The 19,774-nt window shown below is 54.5% G+C and overlaps 8 protein-coding genes across 8 annotated transcripts; 5 read left to right on the top strand and 3 right to left on the bottom strand.

Annotated features, from left to right (window-relative positions):
* Positions 1 to 669: 669 nt before the first annotated feature.
* ATEG_03945 (AHA1 family protein) lies at positions 670 to 1,796 on the top strand (the record flags this gene model as incomplete). Its single annotated transcript, XM_001213123.1, has 3 exons — positions 670 to 892; positions 949 to 1,031; positions 1,098 to 1,796. 3 exons carry the CDS (start codon positions 670 to 672, stop codon positions 1,794 to 1,796), a joined length of 1,005 nt encoding a protein of 334 aa, XP_001213123.1.
* A 943-nt stretch (positions 1,797 to 2,739) lies between these two features.
* Positions 2,740 to 4,065, bottom strand: ATEG_03944 (undecaprenyl diphosphate synthase family protein; the record flags this gene model as incomplete). The annotated part of the gene is made up of 2 exons (XM_001213122.1): positions 2,740 to 3,708; positions 3,841 to 4,065. The coding sequence occupies 2 exons, from the start codon at positions 4,063 to 4,065 to the stop codon at positions 2,740 to 2,742; spliced, it is 1,194 nt and encodes a 397-aa protein (XP_001213122.1).
* A 744-nt stretch (positions 4,066 to 4,809) lies between these two features.
* ATEG_03943 (putative glycerol-3-phosphate acyltransferase Sct1) lies at positions 4,810 to 7,226 on the bottom strand (the record flags this gene model as incomplete). The annotated part of the gene is made up of 4 exons (XM_001213121.1): positions 4,810 to 6,015; positions 6,071 to 6,339; positions 6,395 to 6,992; positions 7,056 to 7,226. 4 exons carry the CDS (start codon positions 7,224 to 7,226, stop codon positions 4,810 to 4,812), a joined length of 2,244 nt encoding a protein of 747 aa, XP_001213121.1.
* Positions 7,227 to 9,532: 2,306 nt separating this feature from the next.
* Positions 9,533 to 10,445, top strand: ATEG_03942 (uncharacterized protein; the record flags this gene model as incomplete). Its single annotated transcript, XM_001213120.1, has 3 exons — positions 9,533 to 9,543; positions 9,692 to 9,812; positions 9,927 to 10,445. 3 exons carry the CDS (start codon positions 9,533 to 9,535, stop codon positions 10,443 to 10,445), a joined length of 651 nt encoding a protein of 216 aa, XP_001213120.1.
* A 551-nt stretch (positions 10,446 to 10,996) lies between these two features.
* ATEG_03941 (cytochrome b-c1 complex subunit 6 family protein) lies at positions 10,997 to 11,815 on the top strand (the record flags this gene model as incomplete). The annotated part of the gene is made up of 4 exons (XM_001213119.1): positions 10,997 to 11,131; positions 11,229 to 11,304; positions 11,528 to 11,650; positions 11,751 to 11,815. The coding sequence occupies 4 exons, from the start codon at positions 10,997 to 10,999 to the stop codon at positions 11,813 to 11,815; spliced, it is 399 nt and encodes a 132-aa protein (XP_001213119.1).
* Positions 11,816 to 12,320: 505 nt separating this feature from the next.
* Positions 12,321 to 13,846, bottom strand: ATEG_03940 (putative cell surface receptor/MFS transporter (FLVCR); the record flags this gene model as incomplete). Its single annotated transcript, XM_001213118.1, has 3 exons — positions 12,321 to 13,476; positions 13,528 to 13,640; positions 13,697 to 13,846. The coding sequence occupies 3 exons, from the start codon at positions 13,844 to 13,846 to the stop codon at positions 12,321 to 12,323; spliced, it is 1,419 nt and encodes a 472-aa protein (XP_001213118.1).
* A 1,096-nt stretch (positions 13,847 to 14,942) lies between these two features.
* On the top strand, positions 14,943 to 17,682 carry ATEG_03939 (involucrin repeat protein; the record flags this gene model as incomplete). The annotated part of the gene is made up of 3 exons (XM_001213117.1): positions 14,943 to 15,107; positions 15,176 to 17,512; positions 17,569 to 17,682. 3 exons carry the CDS (start codon positions 14,943 to 14,945, stop codon positions 17,680 to 17,682), a joined length of 2,616 nt encoding a protein of 871 aa, XP_001213117.1.
* A 327-nt stretch (positions 17,683 to 18,009) lies between these two features.
* ATEG_03938 (uncharacterized protein) lies at positions 18,010 to 19,353 on the top strand (the record flags this gene model as incomplete). Its single annotated transcript, XM_001213116.1, has 1 exon — positions 18,010 to 19,353. One exon carries the CDS (start codon positions 18,010 to 18,012, stop codon positions 19,351 to 19,353), a length of 1,344 nt encoding a protein of 447 aa, XP_001213116.1.
* Between the last annotated feature and the right edge of the window lie 421 nt (positions 19,354 to 19,774).

Below are 19,774 nucleotides of genomic sequence, written 5' to 3'. Positions count from 1 at the left end.
TAGTTAGTCACTACGGAGTACTCTGGAGGAGGCTGGCACGTGACCGTGCGGGCCCTTACCTTCTAGAGCTTTCCTTCCGAATCTTCGTTTCCCTCCCAAACGTTTCCATTTTTTTCTCGCCTCGCGGGTTCGGGGTGGAAATCATAAAATCCCCCCTCCATCTCTCCTCCATTCCCCCGGTACCAATCCATCTCTCCCCCTTTCTCATCCTCTCCTTCGGATTAATCTTTCCTACAGCGCTCTTCGGGAGGCTCTTTCTGCTGTCACTGTAAGTTTCTTCCCTCCACACTCTCCCCTCAGTCCAACGGTGGTCAACTAGCTTGAACCCCCCCAATCCTCCGCCGCTCGCCCTTTCTATGATGAGATACCATAGCTGGCACCAGTCATATGCAAGATGGGATTTCGGTCTTCATCTTCACTGCTGATTAGCTTGTGGTCCGGGAACGCTACCCGTGATCCCTGAAAAACACCATCTCTCACAAATGTTCACTGCATCAATTGGTCGAATTTCTTGCTGATGATCGATAGAACCTAGCATTCGAACCGTCAATTGCGCCGAGAAGGAATTTCTTTACGTATCCAGCGAAGAAACCTGCCCGAGTGCCCTTCTGCACATAGCAAAACCCCCTTAGCGTTTCATAATAAAATACTTTATAAAACACCGTCATCATGGTTCTCCACAACCCCAACAACTGGCACTGGGTCAATAAGGATGCCTCCGCCTGGGCTAAGAACTACCTGAAAGAAAAACTCTGCGCCCTCTCCGCAGAGGAGAATGGCGTGACTGCCAAGATCTCCAGCCTACTGACGATGGATGGCGACGTAGATGTCAGCCAGAGAAAGGGCAAGGTCATCACCTTGTTCGACGTCAAGCTCCAGCTAGAGTACGAAGGTTGGTGCACCACGTGTAGACTGCATGGATCCGAGTCCGGCTAACCCTTCCGATAGGTAAGAACAAGGATGAGGAGTCGGTCTCGGGTACCATTACCATCCCCGAGGTGGCCCACGACACCGAGGAGGACGAGTTTGTTGTATGTTCCCTATGTGCCGATGATAAGCCTATCAAGATGGGGACGCTAACGGCACCTTGCCCGTAGTTTGAGATTGAAAACTACTCCGATTCCGCTTCGAAGCAGCCCGTGAAGGACCTGGTTCGGTCGAAACTCGTGCCCCAACTGCGACAGGAGCTGTCTAAGCTTGGTCCCGCTTTGATTGCGGAACACGGCAAAGACCTCCAGCATGCCCCTGGTGTCAACCCGTCGAGCGGGTTCGCGACTCCCACCTACCATCCTCAGACCAAGAAAGAGTCTGCTGCTCCCAAGCCCACCACGACGACGACGAGCGGCAAGGTAGCGGTCAACACCACCACTGTTACCGCCTCCGATGAGTTCCGCACGACCGCTGAGGAACTGTACAACACCTTCACTGATCCCCAGCGGATTGCCGCTTTCACTCGCGCCGCGCCTCGCCAGTTCGAGGGCGCCCAGGTCGGAGGCAAGTTCGCCATCTTCGATGGCAATGTGACCGGCGAATTCACCAAGCTCGATAAGCCTAAGCAGATCGTCCAGAAGTGGCGCCTGGCCCAGTGGCCTGAGGGACACTTCAGTTCTCTGGAGATCAACTTCGACCAGAACGATGTCGATGGAGTTACCCAGATGCGGGTGACCTGGACTGGTGTTCCCGTTGGCCAGGAGGACGTCACCAAACAGAACTGGGACGTGTACTACATTCGCAGCATCAAGCAGACATTCGGGTATGTTCTTCCTGTCCATCCTACCTATCACCGCACCTGGTAGTCAACGACTTCCTTACCACGTCCTGCCAGGTCGCGCACCTCGCCTTGGAAACAGTTACTGACGGCACTGCTCGTGCTTCTTCTCGGTATAGGTTTGGCACTATTCTCTGATCGTATGCGCGAAGTCTTTGAAACCGCATAACTCGCCAGCTGAAGGCTGTGAAGGCGACTAAAGATCCTGTCTGCATCAACACGTCCTGTAGGGGCGGGCGTCTACCACACGTTTTGGACGGACTGAATCTGAATATCTGGAAGCAGGCATTCTACGCGCCTTCAGGTTTCTACCTCGTTCGATCTATCATTTCTATCTCTTCCTGTTATTCTATGTTGATGAGGGCATGGTTGGACGATTGCACGATAGAAGTTTCGATGAATAGAAATTTAAGACGACTCATGATGAAACTCCTGTAATAAGACTCAGGGTTGTAGTCGATTCGGAAATTCGGGGTTTCATGACCATCAGACTTGTCTCTACATTTACACAGCGTGGATCCAGCATGAGACCCCTACTTTCTTGGTTAGTCACGATGGTAAAGAGGCCTTGTAAAAAATAGGTTGCACCACTTGCATCATTATGCATGATAGGCGCCGTCTTGTGCGCCGGGCACTCCTGAGATCTGGCATCTTCGAGATCTTCAGGAACTCGGCAAGGTGGCGTTATGCCCTAAAAGACTACAGGGGGGTGATGTGTGGCCATTATGGTGTACACTTAATCCATCGTAATTGCAAGCACAGCACTCTCATTAGAACAGCTCCTGCGTATATTTGTACATCGTCATCTATAGTCAGGATGATATGCAGTGGATATAGAATAATCACAGTGCTAAAACAGGAATGAACGGGGGGATATCAGCTCAAAACAAGAATGCAACTCCGAACTCCCCAAATCTTATGCAAGATCGGTCAGATATATGGCAACTCATAGCTGCAACGTCCCAAAGAACTCAACGGCTCTTATCCGTCTCCTCCTCTGACGTCTCTGGCACGTCGCCGTCAAAGTTCCCTTCCGCTTCGGGGTTCTTCCGCATCTTCGACACACGCCGCTGCCACCCCAACAGGACCGGCAGGAAATGCCACAGGTCGAACTCAGGCCACAAGACATCGAGGAAAACAATCTCCGTATCCTCGTGACACTGCCAGAGCATAAAATCACTCAGACGCTCCACCCCGGATGTACGGACCAGCAAGTCAAGCGGGGGATTGTCTTTGGTGAGGAGGTGCGACGTCAGCGTCTGTCGAGTAATGGTCTCTGGCGACATGAACACGGGTCGTTCCGTGTCTCCACCTTTGCCGGCGGTCACGGCTTTCAAGGTCGATCCGTCATGGTTTCCACCGAGGTGTAGCGTCGTAGACGAAGAGAAGGACGAGCCGGACTCGTAGATTTTAGCGGGATCCTGTCGGGCAGCTCCATCGTCGCTCTGTATCGAGGATTCCGATGCAGACTCAACATCACTATTCATTTCTTCGCCTTTGGAGTTCAGGTTCTGCGCGCGGATGTTCAGCGCAATGTGGGTTTCGGAGAACGGTGTCCGCTGGCCGGCTGACGGCGAGCCCGCTGACCGTAGAGGCTTGCTGTATTCGGTGACGGTATCGCGAATGGCACCGGTGATTTCGTCGCGGGAAGTGTACGGGAAACAGATGTTCAGGACGCAGTCGCCGTTGTTACTAGTCATGTCCATGGCGCGATTCACCGCAGCGAGAACATCGGGCCGGAGCAAATCCAACCGACCCAGCACACGCACCTTCGCACCATACCGGTCGAGGATCTCTCCGTGTTGCGCCATCTGGGAAAGCTTGACTCTCGCCATCTCCATCAAGGCGTCTACCTCGAACTTTGAGCGCTTGAAATTCTCAATACTGAAGGCGTAGATCGTGACGACTTTCACTCCGCTGCGGTAACAGACTTCGAGAATCTACATTTCGGAACGAGTTGTCAGCGCTTGAAAGAATACGGCCTTGCTGTGCCCCCCAGAACGAAGCCCGCGGGCAGGTGGCGAGTTCCTCCAACATGACATCGAACCATGATAAACGGAAAAAGGACTTACCCTAGCCAACGCCTCAAACCCCAGATTATGTCCTTCCACTGTCTCGATCCCGTGCGTTCTTGCGAATCTCCGGTTTCCGTCCATGACGAAAGCGACATGTTGTGGAACAGGCCCTTGCCTAATCGCTCCAACCAGCAGTTCCCGGATCTTCGAAATGGCGAACTCGATTGGCGGAGACGCAAGGAACCATTTCCGTAGCCGGTTTAGATGCATCGACGTCGCCATGATGTTTTGTGTCTGTCTGAGCCCAGAAAGAAAAGTGATAATATCTATCGTAAAGGACAGGTTTCCGGTTCGGTGTTGTAGGAGGAAGGAGCGAAAGTCGACGAGATAAAATGGCCCGAGCGACCAATTTGACGGACAATCAGATGATAACCACACAGGCCTCTAGGATCAGAGGAGGGCCGACGAACTAAATGCGGTAGAAGGAGACGGAGATCGTTTCTTGTAGGGCAGTGTCCATCAGGCTGCACCTTTTTTTTCGCTTGGGATTCCGTTAGCGGTGCAGGCGTTCTAATTTTGGGATGGCGAAAACCGGGCAGAATGGCGTGTTCTGAGCAACCAATGACACCTGGCAAGAGGGCGAGACTCAATTGGCATGAGGGAGGTCCAGATGTACAGCGGACAGAGGACGGAGAGCTGGAGAAGACAAGAGAACGCGAGAGACGTACGTAACTAAGCGGTGGGTGGTGGTAGCAGTGGGTCGAGAATCGCATCGGGGAAGAGACGGGCCCACGTGTTGCTACCGACTTACCAGTTGACGCGGTCCGAGGCTGCGGCTTCCGCTCGGCATCATTTTCCACTGTCAATCCATTTTCTCTGCATTTCCTACCCCTGGTATCGCATATCAAACAGAATAAACACACGTACAATACACAACGCCAGACACCGCTGCTATTACACAGAAAATCATCATCGCCGTCGTTATCGCACAACACACCGCTCCATTACATTCCTCCCCCATGCTTCCTATATATGCTTCCGCTCGTACTCCTCGCTCGACGGGGTTCCTGGCCCCGAACTGGCCACGGCAAACCCGCTGCTGTCCTCACTATAGCGGCGTCGGCGCTCTCCCCGCTGCCGCATAGCGTCCCGAATCTTCGAACTGACCTCCTCAAAGCCCTCGTTGGTGTTAATTTGACTCAAAGGCTGCAGTTGTCGGCCAGATGTGCCGTGCCCGGCACCAAAGGAGCTGGTGCGGCTGCGACTACGGCTGCGACTTGAAGGGCGCGTCGAGAAGAACCCGATGTTAGCCAGGTTGTGGAACGACTCGTTCCGGGGAAGTGGTTCCTTCGAGGCGCTGCCCTCGTCCAGATCCGACGTGCCGGTTCGCGTGATTTCAGGGACGGGCGGATGCTCCGCGTCGGGCTTCCCGGCGGTCCGGTTCATCTCACGGAATGGATCAGTGACAATCCTGGCCGCATCGAAGTCAGGGAAGAGTTCCGGGCCCAGCGTGTTGATGGTCTCAGTGACCTCGTGAGCCAATGCCTCGCGCCTCTGACGAAGCTTCACCAATGTGTTCGCCGACGACGGATTCAGACAAAGCACCAACGGTGGCAGGGACTTGATAATGTCCATGCCGACCTCGCCGATTCGGAGAGCGGCGAACGTGATCAGGGGGAATATCGTCGGAGCGATGATTCCGATCACCGACAAGGGGACGCGCTCTGGGACATATCCTTGGATCCGGTTGTACCACGCCCAGAAGAAGAAAGCCGAGGCGTAGAAGATGTAAAGACATGGGGCGAATGCGAGAGCAACAAGAAGTTTCCAGGTGGCCATAACATCCCGACCTTGGACTTTAACGGTCGACGCAGCCAGAGCTTCCTTCGACTTCTTCTTAGAGATCACCTTAGTGACAATAAAGACCGGTGCGAAGAGAAGTAGTCCGGGTAGGGTTCCAATCGCAAGAAGAAACAGCTTAACCAAGCGAGTGATGAGAGTGAAGATCACTTGGAAGAACGAGAATTTCGCGTATTCTACTTGGTGGTCACGGATGCCCAGCAACCGTAAGGACCGGTTGTAGTCCGCAACCGACTTCCGTAAGCTCACAATTCTGGGGTCATCCTTAAAGTGCGTATATCCTTTTACCAACCGACGATTGAGTTCAACCACCATCGGAAGCGGCATTTTCTTGCCTTTCGTATTATACAGACGACGGGCTGCTTGGATGACCTGGGATGAAGCATTAGCGATAATGTTGGAGTGGAAGGGAATAGTGGGCACGAACCATGAGAGTTTCATAGTCCGGGCTAGTCACCGTCACAGCGACCAAACTCTGATATATAATGTCCAATAAGGCGCCAACTGCTTCTCTCCGCTCCCCTTTCCTGTACTGTTCTACAAGCTCCTTGGGAACTTCTATAGGGTTGCCGAATTCAATGACAGCACGCGACCGGAACTTGTGCGCATGGAAGTAGTTCATCCCACAAGGAACAATGGTCAGGCCACAGTCGGGGTTATCAGCCAGGGTGCCCAGAGCCATCAACGCGACACCAGCTAGTTGAGGATCAGTAATTGCAAGACTAGGAGAATAGATGCGGGAAGGAATCACCTTTCAAAGGCAGCAGGTTTGGCCGATCATGACTTCCACCCTCCGGAAAGATACCAACACAACCACCAGCATTCAGTCGGGCAAAAACCGCATTATATACTGCGGTCTGATCCACGTGCGGGGAAACCTTAAATTTCGAGCCTTTGAAATCGCCCAAGTCTTTACTCGAGACGTCGCCAGTGAATTTACCGTCGGGCGTGATGTCTTTCCTTCCGGTAAGCTGGAAGAGCGGATCCTTGCCCTTGAACGGTTTCTTCAACACCAACTCCTCCGGGCCATGAATCTCGGCAATGGTCGCACTGTGCGAGGTCCCATTGATAGTGGGAAGAGCAATGGTGCCCTCCTTTTCAAATCCGGGGCCTTCGAAGTTCGTCCCCACGCCGCGCACCAGGGTAGGCTGATTGACGGGGTCGGGGAGGTATATCGTACCCTGGCCGGGCTTCAGGTTATCCATTGCTCTGGCCACGGGCACGGTCCCGATGCCTCTGGCCAACAGACCAATGAACTTGCGCTTGAACGACTTCTCTGCGATGAGCCATGAGATGCGACGGTGGGCTTCGTTACGGAGAACGCGCATCAGAATCAGCGAATCGACGAACTAGATGGAGCCGGTGTTAGTAAGCTTCTCCGGACAGCTGCCGGTGGCATGATGTAATCCTACCTGATTCGCATGAGGTGCCGCGACGATAATCATGGGGCCCTTCCGGGGGATCTTCCAGGAGCCACGAGGGTGTACCTCTCTGAAGAAGAAGTCGACCAGGACGGAGAAAGCCCATAGGACCAAATCATAGAGCCACCCGATCAGAGGTGGGATGTAGGGTTGTTGTGCCATGATGCCGGGCGATCCGCGAAGGGAGAGGTGTAGTGTTCCGTAACAATTGAGAAGACACCTCCTAGAGCACAGTAAGGGAAAACCCTAAAGGCTCGGGGGCGCGTGTGAGGTGGACTGGGTCGTCCTCTGGATCAGAGACTAGGTGCCGCAGTGACTAATGGAGAGGACAGTGCGCGTTGCGGTAATGAAGAGGGGTGAGCCGCAGGCGATCACGCTCGGGATCTGTCAGGGAAGACAAATTCGAGTCAGTCGGACGAGTCCGAAGGTTCCGCATTGAGTGAGTGCAGTGAGACTGGAAGGAGAGGTGGCTACCATAAGAGGGTCTCGAGGGCCGCTAAAAAAAACAGCAGGGCGCGGTGAGAGAACACGGGTGATCGGAAGATGAGCCAAGAGCTAGCTATCTGAATCGGGTTTGCGAGGTGGAAGAGCTCGGAGCCATGTGACAGGCCAGGGTGATCCTGGAGAGGGAGAGGAGAGAGAGGGTGGGAGAGAAAGAGAAGCTATCGGGGACGTTTTCCCTGCCGTTTTTTCCTGTTCTGGTGGGGGGGATTGGAGGTATGTAACGTTCTTCCGTTGGGTTGGGTGGTGTACAGTACTCCGTAAGCTCCGGCTCCCACACTTGGGAAACTCTCTGTTCCCCTCTTTTCGCTCAACGATGCTTCTAGAAACCACCACCACTGTCAGAACATTCTCAACGGCTTTGCTTGTCAGACACTGTTTTATGCCAGGATCTCAACAGGAATATAGAAAGACCCCTCAGATGTGGCTTTCTTCCCCGTTCGTCAGGATGACGCGGTGGTGCAACCATCTGGAGAAGACGCCGGATCAGGTTAAGCCAACGGTTACGTCAAATTCTCCCCATTGTATAGCGACCCGATAGAAGTGAGATCCGTGGATTGGTGTTTTAGATACTACGTATGGTATTGTACATGATGTTTCTTTGCGAATGTCCTTTGTCCAATGAACACAGTGTGCAACTATACTGTGGAGAAACTTGTTTATCTCTTTGTGGGAGCCGGAGCCTCTTACGTCTATCGCGTCTTTCGGATGATATCTGATACAGAGTATATAGTACATTTGAACCAATACTCCATAGAAATTATATTAAGTGATAAAAAATTCAAGGCAGACGGAAGAGAGAAAAAGAATTTGCCTACCTGATACTCCAGAAGCGCAACATGCCTACCTAGATCTTTCACCCTATTCTTTACGGAGTGCTCTCGGAAGATAAACACTTCCCCACCGTGATCTCGCATAATCCGAATCGGTAACTATACAAAGCTCACTTTAATGAGCCCCGAAGCTCATGCGACATCCCACATAGATTGTTGTTTTCATTGCCATTCTGGTTCACATCGAATTTCGATACGTGAAGACTGTGTAGACGGTATATATATTGTGGCGCTTTGTGTTGATCCTATAAATGCGGAGAATGCGTCTGAGATAAGATGGTTCACTTCAGAGTTGACCAGACATATTAGAAGCAGAAATCACTCGATAATCCAACTTTAAACCTGTAGATACATACAGCCTTTTGATAATGCCCGGAAAGTTCGAGGCCGAAGATGATCAGCCGGTTCCAGGGTCTAGATCTCATGGATCCGAGATTCCGAGCTCAGGATGAAGAACCGCACCTGAGCTTTGGACCCTTTGGTGGGGATTCCACGAGGCCCAGAAAATCAATCCTTCCCTGAGAGATCTTGTAGCTTAGGGGTTCCGGGCTGCTGCCGCTGGATCCCGACTGATCCAGATTTTATGCCCGTAGGGTTTTGTTCCCCTTGCCCGCTCTGCTTCTCCGCCTTACCTTCTCCCTGCAGCCCCGCGACAGGAACCCCATCTCTTCTGCACCTCCAAAATTTTCCCCTCGCCATCTGTGACCACCACAACGAGACACCCAAATGAGAATCCCCTAGAGAAGAGCTTTGGGACTTGAAGAATTCCACGTGATTCTCTGTCATTGCAGTTTATCCCTCCTGCGCTCTTAACATTCGAGCCCTCAGTGGGTCTGACTGGTACCGGTGCCTGGTATACTAAAAACAGACTTACAGCCTAGCCTAATACCTTACCTGCCTAACGTCTGCTTCTTTCCATCCATCCTCAGTCACATCAGGCAGTATAAAGCCTCTTGGCTGTGGTCCTTGTCATCCTTTGATATCCGGCGTCGGACCGTGGGGTGCGTCTGGTAATCTCCAAGGTGCTACCTCTATCATTCACTCTATGCTGACCCCAGTCCAAGTCGCAAAATCATCCCACTTCAGTGCCATCCTGAAGCTTATTGGAGTTAACTTGGACCCGACAGCTCCAAAATGTCGATCAAGTACGTGCATGGCCCATCAATAGCCCATCTGACCGTCTATCATACCTTCCTCCGCCTGCGGACAATATTGTCTGCCTATGTCTATGAAACGGGTTTTATACGCCTTGTAACAACTCTTGATACACCGCTAACCCTACCCCTCTACCAGTTGGGTAATGCTTCATGAGCGCGATGGCTTCATCCATCTACCCCACGAACAGTTGATATATACATCTCCGCCCCGGACAGGCCTCGCCCTACAGCCTCTGGGCTCATCCAACTCCCCAAGGGTCTTTTTCAGTTCAGAGCAGCACTGGACGGATATATCTCACCAATCAAAGAGTACCACCCCCGCCATACTTCGTTCACCGAGATTCGACTCAGATAACTAATGGACCCGCTAGGTGGTGTATATACCTGCACAAAAAACACCCGAGCTGCAGTCGTTCTCCGCCCCGCTGCTCAATATACACGACACCCACATCACCGCCCCGTTCTTCGGCCCCAACGTGTGGATCGCTCTCATCCAACCTGTCGCGGGAGGCGGCATCCCGGCATCTATGCCAGCCGTCCAGTGCAAAGTGACCTTCAAAGAAGGCGGCGCCTTCGACTTCCACAACCATTTCGAGCGGATCAAAGAACGCCTCCAGCAAGTCGTCGACGTCTCCCAGAGCAGTCGAGGCGCGAGCAATGTCGACATGACCAGCGTTCATCTCGAAGAGCTACCGGCGTACTCGGGGCCGACCAGCACCTCCGCCGAGGCGGCTCCAGCGAGTCAGACGCCGCCGTTGCCTGCGCAGACTGAAGTCCGATCTGAACCGTCGCGAGAGCCGGAGCCGATGGAGCCCCCGCCCGGCTATGAAGAGGTGCAGCAGCAGAGCGTGGCGAATGTACTCGAGGAGAGATTGCGCCGCGCCAGCTAATTTGCAGCCACGGGGCACACATATCGACTGATGAGTTTGATTGTGTCATGGGTCTGCCACACCGCTCCAATCATAATGTACAGTAAACGAGTCTGCCTTGGTTACGATATCCGTAATAGAAGAGCGATTTCTCGCATTTCAAGCCATCGGCCTGCGTCCCGTATTGATACGCGCAAGTATTGATTGGTTCCCACGGCCTACTCCACCGATGGATTTCTAAAACAGAACAACCCTTTACTCCCTGTAATCACAAGCAATCTTAAAGAGAAAACAAAAGCACCGGACTGGAAAAAGAGAGAAGAACTGTATACGGACTGATATCCCCTACTCTTTCGGAAAGTCACATGACCACAATATCCACCAATCAACGGCGCGATAATTGCCCGCGGCCGGGCAGTTCCGGTGGACGGGAAGCGCGAAAGCTTTCATCAAACCGCTGCACCAACCTCATCAACCACGCTCGACGCTGCCACTCCCATTCCCCCCCACCACATTCGATCCCAGGGCCCCCCGCTAGTCAGCCCAATTGACAAACAGACACCCGGTTCACGATGGGGTCTTGGCCGAAATTTTTCTCCGATGTCGTCTCCTCCCTGGGGCTTTCCCCGAGGCCCAAGGCTGAGGCTCCCGCCGGAGACCGGTCGAAGCAGACCAGCAGCGAGGAAGATCGCCCTCTCGAAGAACAAGTCCGACCGTTGAGCGAGGAGTCGACCGGTCGACGAGAAGTGCCGAGGAAGGAGGCTGCTCTCCGCCGAAGAGGCTGCTGAGGAGGAGCCCGAGCAGGAGGAAGAGGAGGAGGAGGAAGAAGAAGAAGAGGAAGAGGAGGAGCCTGAGGATATCAAGCCCCAGCTCGAGGAGGGTAAGTTCATTTTCTTGAAGATTCATGTGTGATTTTTCTGTGGTGAATTGGATGGTTTCTGCGTCTCTGAGATTGTGTGGTAATGGCTCGGCGGAATGGACACGGGGCGCTGTGCGGTCCGGTCCATCAGACGAGCCATTGCGTGGGATTGTGGTTTTATTTGTTTTCTCTTGCGTCCAGCACAACGTCATGTTTCATTAACTGACTGACTGACGTTCGACAGAGTGCGCCAACTCCGCCCAGTGCGCCCCCTACAAGCACCACCTCGACGAGTGCATTGAGCGTGTCACCCAGCAGCAGGAGGACCCCGACTACAAGGGCCCCAAGGAGGACTGTGTTGAGGAGTGTAAGTACCACCAGATCCCAGTCGCTTTCTTTCCACGGCTTCAATATTCTATCGCCTTCCCCCCTTTGATTGTAGGTCGACCCTAACATATGACTGATAGTCTTCCACCTTACCCACTGCGCCACGGCCTGTGCTGCCCCCAAGCTCTGGAAGTCCCTCAAATAAGCGTCTTGACGAGGACCGATTCCCGCCGCATTCTCTCACGGGTCGATGACAACGGCTGAACGAGCAACGCATATCGCACCACGCCCACGAAACGAAATAACGACGAGAGAACTGTGTCGGGATGAGCCTGTCGACGTATGATATGATGGCGGTGTGTTCGCCTGTCTTGGTTGCATGTCCCACACGGACGGGGTGGTCTCCGTGTGTGTGGGATGGTTCTTCAAAATGCGGAGGACGGGGTTGCATCCTTTGCGGTGTATGTACAGATAGCTGGTTTGTGCCTGTTTGACACTGTGCTTTTTAATTTTGTTTTAGAAATACATGGACTTCTCTTGAGTTGTGTTGCTTCGGGAGCGGAACCGGAACATAACATGGCATTGCTCGTTTACATACAATAATTTACGATAAGACAGATAGCGACATTAAAAACATGACAAAGGGTATCACGACTACCGTCATGGAACGAGACCGTCTCATAGGAACCCACACAACACGCAACTACGCACTAGGCGACCTGGGACAGACTCACGCCGCGGTCGACGTCGAGCCTGCGGCGCCGCACTTCACGGCCAAACAGGCCGATGCAGATGGGGAACGGGGCAGCGACGACGGCAAGCACAGCGGAGAAGATGAGCGCATTGCGCATGTTCTCGGGCGGGTTGGCGCGGGGGCCGGCCTTGAGGGCGTCCTGAATGAGGATGAAGACGGCGCCGAGGAGCTGGCCGGCGGTCCAGCAGATGGTGCTACCGATCTCGGGGGAGAAGGGGTAGGTGATTTCGACGAGGAACTCAAGGACGACGGGGAGGAGGGCGAAGGAGGAGGCGCCGAGGAGGGCGAGAACGACGTAGGAGGGGGCGATGCCGGCGGGGCTGGGGGGCGCGAAGATGAGGGCGATGTAGCAGACGGCGACGATGGGGACGAGCACGCGGATGGTGGCGAGGTAGTGCTTGAAGCGGTCGGTGATGGGGGAGACGATGGCGGCGGTGACAAGGCCGACGATGATGAGGAGACCGCCGGCGATGCCGGCCTCGGTCTCGTCGAAGCCGTAGGGGGCGAGGATCTGGTTCAGCAGCGAGGAGACGCTGTTGAAGAAGCCGACGTACACGGCGAAGGGGACCAGGATGAGCCAGAACTCGGGGGTGCGGACGAGCTGGGTGACGGCGGGGCGGAGCGGCGTCTTGGAAGCGGCCGCGGAGGCGCAGGGGGGCGCCGGGGGTGCTGCGGGGATGAAGAAGGAGGGAATGGCGACGACGGTGGCCTGAGATTGGGTGAGTCGCTGCGATATCTCTGGCCGTGTGGGTGAGAGACTTACGATGACGGAGATGTACAAGACCATATCGGGGACCTCGCTGGGGGTGGTCGCCCAGAAGGAGTCGACCAGCTGGCCCAGCGCAGCTCCCAATGGATTGGCCAAGGTCGCGACGGCGGTTGCGCTGATGCGACCACTATCGGAGAACCAGAGGTCACTGTATCGTGTGGGGGCGCTCAGACAGAAGGGTTGCGACAGCCCGATGAGGATCTGGCCGAACATGGCCAGACCGAAGATGCCGCCGTTGGCCCTCGTGCCCGCATACCGAATCCAATTGCCCACCAGGAGAATCGACGAGGTGGTGATGATGGCGGGCTTGGGACCGCCTTTGTTGAGGGTGAGGATCACGACGCTGGGACCATCAGCACGGACTGGATGACGCTCCGCGATGCGGGACACTTACGGACTGGCGACGCGCAAGGCAAAGAGATAGCCCGTGCTGAGCCTGTTGATGGCACTCTCGGAGACGCCTAAGTGCTCAGCTGCGGTGGTGGAGATGGCGGAGAAGGTCAACCACTGGATTGTTTTAGCCAGAGATTCTGGAGAAGAGATTAGTTAATAGTAATACGTACGTCCCAGCTCACGACAATGTTCAACAGGACTAACTGGGCGAGACCCCAGAAACGGCGCTTGTAGACTTTGTAGAGGGGCGGGAACGACGTGGAGACGGCGGAGGAGGTCTCCTCTTGGGGATTATCCTCTTGGGGCGCTTTGGAGGTCATCTCGTGGGGAAGAAACAATGAACGGTGGAGCAGGAGATCCCTTACATGCTGAAGGGGGTTAATATAAGAGTGCTACTACTGCTAGTCAGGAGAAGGAGAGCGAGGAAGTGGTCAAATCGCAAGCACGAGAAGATGAAGCTAGTCTAGTCCATCCGAGGCATTAATAACGGTGCTGGTGACGGCGGGGGTTCTAGATGTAACCTCATCTCGCTTGAGCAGGTTGGCACGGAGGATGTGTCCGTGGACCGATCTCGATCAAATCTACCCCGAACGTTATCAGATCTGATGGGACCCTCCTTCATTCCACGGATAGTATAAAGAGCTGGATCGCCCGGAATGGAACTGTCATTGTAGATGTCATCGGAGAATTCGGCATCTCGATGCGACCGCCGATGGACCAAGATCCTGCTGGAGCGTCAGGGGTTAGAGATGCACCAGCCTCAGGCCTTTTGTTTTCAAGACACAGTTCTATGAAGTCATGCAAGTTCCTTCGTGGAGAAGAAACCGGGTGGTTGGGAGTTCTTCATCGTCTGTTCTCCCGACGCCATCCATGGATACATCCAGTGCCTGATCGAACGGATCTATACGGCGGTGTCAACAACGCCAAGCAGGAGACACGACAATGATGTGATGAAGAGAAGAAAAAGAAAAGAGACAGCAGAAGCGAAAGAGAAAGAAGTAAAAAGGAACACAAAAAGCGACACTCCCCATCCTCCATCCTCCATCCACCCCGTATCCACTGTTCCGGTCGGGAGGCGCAGTTCTTTACTTCGACTGCAGATCTTCGTCTCTTTCTCTCTCGCCTCCTCGTCTTCCTCACATCGTCTCTCTCTCTCTGTCTTTTCTCTCTTCCTCACCCCCTCTCCCCTCGTCTATCCTTGCGTCTCTCTGCATCGGATTATTTTTTGTTTCCCATCAATTATTACCCCCTTCGCGACGCCTCGCGCATCCCCTACGCGCCCGGTGCCCGCAATAGGAGACGTACTCAACCCCGATCCCATCATGTTCGATGCCTAATTTTTCCTTCACGCTGTGAACCGACTTTTCCGATCTTCTCTCTGTCACGAACCGCTCGATCTCCAACTTCGCCTCCATCATGAATGGCTTCGATCCCCGTTCCAGCCAGTCGTCCTACGGCAACCCCGGACACTCCTCCATCGCCTCCTTTAGCGCTCCGCAACCGCCGCCGACCAAAGTGCTCCTGGACGGCTATGGCGCCGCATATGACCCCCAACAGGCTGAGACGTCGCGATACAATCCGGTATGGTCCCTCAATTGGAGTACTTCCTCAAAGCCGAATCTACAAATGGCTAATTCCATTGTTCATAGCTCAACCCCACGCACCCGCGCAGCTCCGCATTGCTCAACGCCAACGATCCCGTAACCATGTACCTGTTGACCGAAACCGCCATGGGGGACAGTATGCACTACGAAATTCTGTCTCTGGAGGAGGTCGAATCCTTAAAGAAAGAATACAAGTTCCTGTCCGGTCGCATGGATGCCACCAAACGGAAGTTGGCCCTCGAAATTAAACTCCGCGATGCCGCCATGTCCCTCAGCAAACTATACAGTTCCAAGAGTCCAAGAGCCAGTGAAGAAATCGATCCTCCTGACTCCCCCAAATCTCACCGGAGTCGCAGGAGCATCTTCGGCCGGAACAGTGCCGCCGGAACTCTGAACCAGACAGACGAGGAACTGGCCCGGAGCACCCGCAAATGCGAGGACCTGTCTCAAGAGATCTGGAATTTGGAGCGCAGAGTCCAGCATATCAACCAAAGGCTCCTGGAGCACACCGCCGGTGTACTGCAGATGACCCACAAAGGACTGAAGAAAACCCCAAAGAACAATGTCCCTCACACCCCGGAAAGCCTGTCTAGCCACAACACCCGCGGCAGTATGGATGATTTTGATGACCGAAGCCTATACCGCACAGCCGATCATTTAGACAACCTACGTCACAATGGGGAAAGGGGTCTCGGTCTCGGCAGCACCGTTGGTTCGCAGATAAACCCCGTTGATATGGAAGCTATCCAGAACACCGAGAGACGGCTGGAGGACTTGAGCGGCAGGATGCGCGAAATGATCTTGCAGTCGAACCCTGACAACGAAGTGGAGCCTCTTCCGCAACTCTCCGACATGGGCGGGCCTGTGAGTCCTACGGCCACCGTTGAAGCGTACCTCGCCTACATTGAGAGTGGCTTGGGCATGTTGCGGACCCAACCTACCAACGCCTCGACCACCACCCGCGAACTCGACGACAATACTCAGCAGCGGCTAGACGAGATTAACAATCACATTCAGTATATCTTGTCGCAGTCGGGACTGCCTCACTCACAGGCTATGCCCCCGCCGCCAGATCCATCGACCGATCCCCTGGCGAGCCAACTGTCGTATCTGACCACGGGGCTTGACAGCCTTCAAAAACGGGTCGAAAGCATTATGGAGCAAAAGAGTATTCTGAAGACTCAGATCCAACAGCAGCGAGAACTGAACTCCAAGTCGGATGCTGAAAGGGATGCCCATATTGCCGATCTGGTCGAGCAGCTGTCCCGAGCCCGCAAAGATTTCGAACTCTCAGAGCGTGAGAATGAACGGTCGAGGAATGAGCTCACTATGCTCGTGGAGCAGCTGGAGGCGGCACGCCAGGAGTTGTCCGACCACCAGCAACGGTCCATTCCCGAAGATAACTCTGGAGCTCTGGCCACTGAGAAAGAGGCACGGATTCGTGCCGAAGGCGAGGTTTCTCGTTTAGAGTCCCATCTGCGGGAGCTCCAGTCGGAGCGTGATTCTCACGCCGAAGAACTCTCCGCCCTGCGTTCGCACTCGGAGGGTGAGATCGCCCGCCTACAGAGCAGGATTGATGAGCTCCACCATGAGACCGATGCCCGGGCAGAGGAGGCCGCAGAAGCCCGCGACCGCGCAGAGCAACAAGTCTTCCACTTGGAGCAGGCTATTCAGCAAGTCCGAACGGAGGCCGATGCCCGGATCAAGGAAGTCACCGATTCGCACGCGCAGGCCGAGAGTGAGGTCTCCCGACTTCAAGCGTCGATGGAGCAACTTCGCGCCGAGGTGGAGTCTCAGCTCAAAGAAGCCACTGACTCCCGCACTCAGGCCGAAGAGAATGCCGCTCGCCTGCAGAATGAGCTGACCGAGATGGAAGGCGAAGTGGTCCGAGCCCAAACCGAGCTGACGATGGTCAAGGCCGAACTTGACGGCGCCTACGGGACTCGAGCCCAGCGTGCTGCTGCGGTTGCCGCCAACCCTGCCATTCAGAAGGAGATTGACGAACTCAATACCCGGAATATTGAGCTGGCGCAGGAGCTTGCAGCCCTGAAAGCTGGAAAGCCGGTAAACGGCGACCTCCAGCAACGTGCGGAGACGCTAGAGAGAGAGCTTCGCGAAACGATCGACGACTATGAGGCCATGACGAAATCGAGCATTGAGTTTGAGAAGGAGCGTGAGAGGTTTGAAGGCATCATCGATGGCCTCCGTGATCGCTGTGAGCAGTTGGAGACGCAGCTGCACGAAGAGCGCATCAACTTGATGGGCACTCAAGCCGCCATGGGACGAGAGGGTACTTACGAGACCACTTCCACCATGGTCCTGAAGAACGAATTCAAGAAGATGATGCGTGACACCCGCCTTGAGAACATGAAGATCCTGAAGGTAAACCAATGATCCCGGCATGGTATTTAATGAAGATCCAACTGACTGTCATGCAGGCGGAACGTGAGGAGCGCAGACGCCTCGAGAATCTCGTCCAAAGCCTCAAGAAGGAACAACCCAGCGTTTCTGGGAAGCCAGGCTCGACCTCCAGTGTCACGGCTATGGGATAACGACTCTGAATACTTCGGATCTACTGTTGGATCTCTTTCTACGTTCTCGGTTGCCTCTATTCACTCATATCTTACGATTGCCCCTTCCCACGTACATATTAATCTGTTTGCTTAATACCCTTCACATTCGCCTGTTCGCGGACTTGGTCAATTTTTTATTATATTATTCTTGGGATCTGTATATGACTGTACATAAGAACCCAAATCCACCGGACGTATCATTCTGGCCTTGTGCCTTTCACCCTTGTTACTTACTTCATTTCCTCTTCACCATTTCGTTTTGGCGCACTTTCCCTCGCTTCGGTATACCTGCTTTTGGAAAGCACCATGGACAATGAAAGCCTCCATGTCATATCATCCGTACGTCTCTTGTACTCTTGCATAGCGTCGCCTATTGCCTACAAAGGGTTGCCGTTGGCCATGACATCCGCTGCTGTACATTGCGCATCGTCCACCCTCCAACGCATCGACGAAGGATCTTCCGAGTCGTCCGGGAGCAGCGAAGGCTCAATATACAATGCTGTCAGGATTGAATCACCCGCCAACGAGTCCGCGCAGAAGTTCGACATGGGCCACGAGCTCAACAGTATCGTCCTGGACCGCGCAACTATAGCCCGACTCCTTGTCTCATCTGCCCACTCGATATCCTACGCCTCCCTGCACGCCCCCCGCTACTATCCACCATACTCGATCAGATCATCACGATGGCATCCATACCCACGACCAGGCCGTACTGCCTTTTCTACCTACACCGGACGTCGACTCCACCTACCTCTGCTAGCAACATCAATCAACCGCAGCCCGAGCCGCCGCAAAGTCCTCAGTCTCAACGATGCAGACAGCCGTCCACGCAAATCCAGATGGACCGCGAACCTCGCATCTCCTGTGAGCCCCGTGGTCCCGCGCTATCCACCCCCCGTGCGCTCCCCGACACCCCCAGGGGTTCCCTCGTTCGGCACCCGTGAAGCCATGCGCTATTATGCCCAGCTCGCGCACGCATCCCCCTCCGACGACCACCACTCGCGGTCCACGGCAGAGAGTCCAATAGCCACGTCCTACAGGGCCGCGCTGCGACGATTCCTCGGCATGTCTGACTCACCTCGACAAGGCGGGCGAGCTCCAGTCGCAAGAGCCCCGGATGGCACCGCCGTGCTGGGCCATTTCCCCTACCGACACAGCGGCCATGGGCTCACCACGAGCAGACGCCTGGACGACCACCCATTCCACCGGAGAACACTCCCGGAGGCGCCAACGTCCAGCGAGCGGGACATGTCTGGTCGACAACCCGCCGTCAGGCAGAACCGCCGGTACTATCATTCCGCAGACGCAGACCATCTGTTACTATCGCCTTTCGTCCCTTTCCAATCGCCCGCGCCCATCGCCCCCAGCAAACATAGCACGGCCGCCCTGGACGAACCGGCGCAGTCGTGGACGGCCCCCTGGGGCGTCTGTTGCTGTTTACGAGAGAAGGATGATTCTGTCAGTGGTGCACATTCGCCCACCCGGAATACGCATGCATCCGCTCAAACCGGACGACCGGGTGATGGGGCCCCAGACAACGCGGCTCGCGGCTGGCCGCAGAGCGTGGGACAGCTGTCCTGGGGGATATGGATGTCGTTGCGACGGGTTGCGTCTCGGGTTATGGCCTCGGGAGAACCCATGTTGGCTTAGTGGAGCGGTGTTGGTGGAGTCTTTCTTGCTTATTGATATTGGGCCCTATGCTACTATCCTTATCTCCGCAGGGTTGGCGCTGTGCTATTGTTATTTGTCGTGGAGAAATTAAAGGTACTTGAATTCGTATGAATCTACCATCTGAGCCCAGTCAACTCCTTGCTTGCTCCATACCAGATGCTGGAATTGGACGACGCGACGCTGTAGTGCCAATATTTCAATAACCCGTAGATGTGCAGCAGATCAAAACAAATACAAGCTTCGACAAGATGTAGATAAGGCGGAAATCGTAAGGCCTGATATGCATATGTGATACAGATAGGATAGATGGGGTCTGCGCAAAACCAAGAATAATATAGAGACAGGAGAAGAGAAAACGTGGAGGGCGAAGCGAACACATCAGCTTCGTGGGTCCAGACTC

This window comes from Aspergillus terreus, genomic scaffold, assembly GCF_000149615.1.
Source record: "Aspergillus terreus NIH2624 scaffold_5 genomic scaffold, whole genome shotgun sequence".
Classification (NCBI taxonomy): Eukaryota; Fungi; Ascomycota; class Eurotiomycetes; order Eurotiales; family Aspergillaceae; genus Aspergillus; species Aspergillus terreus.
Note: the sequence above shows the minus strand (reverse complement) of the source record. Positions and strands in the feature narration are given on the sequence as shown.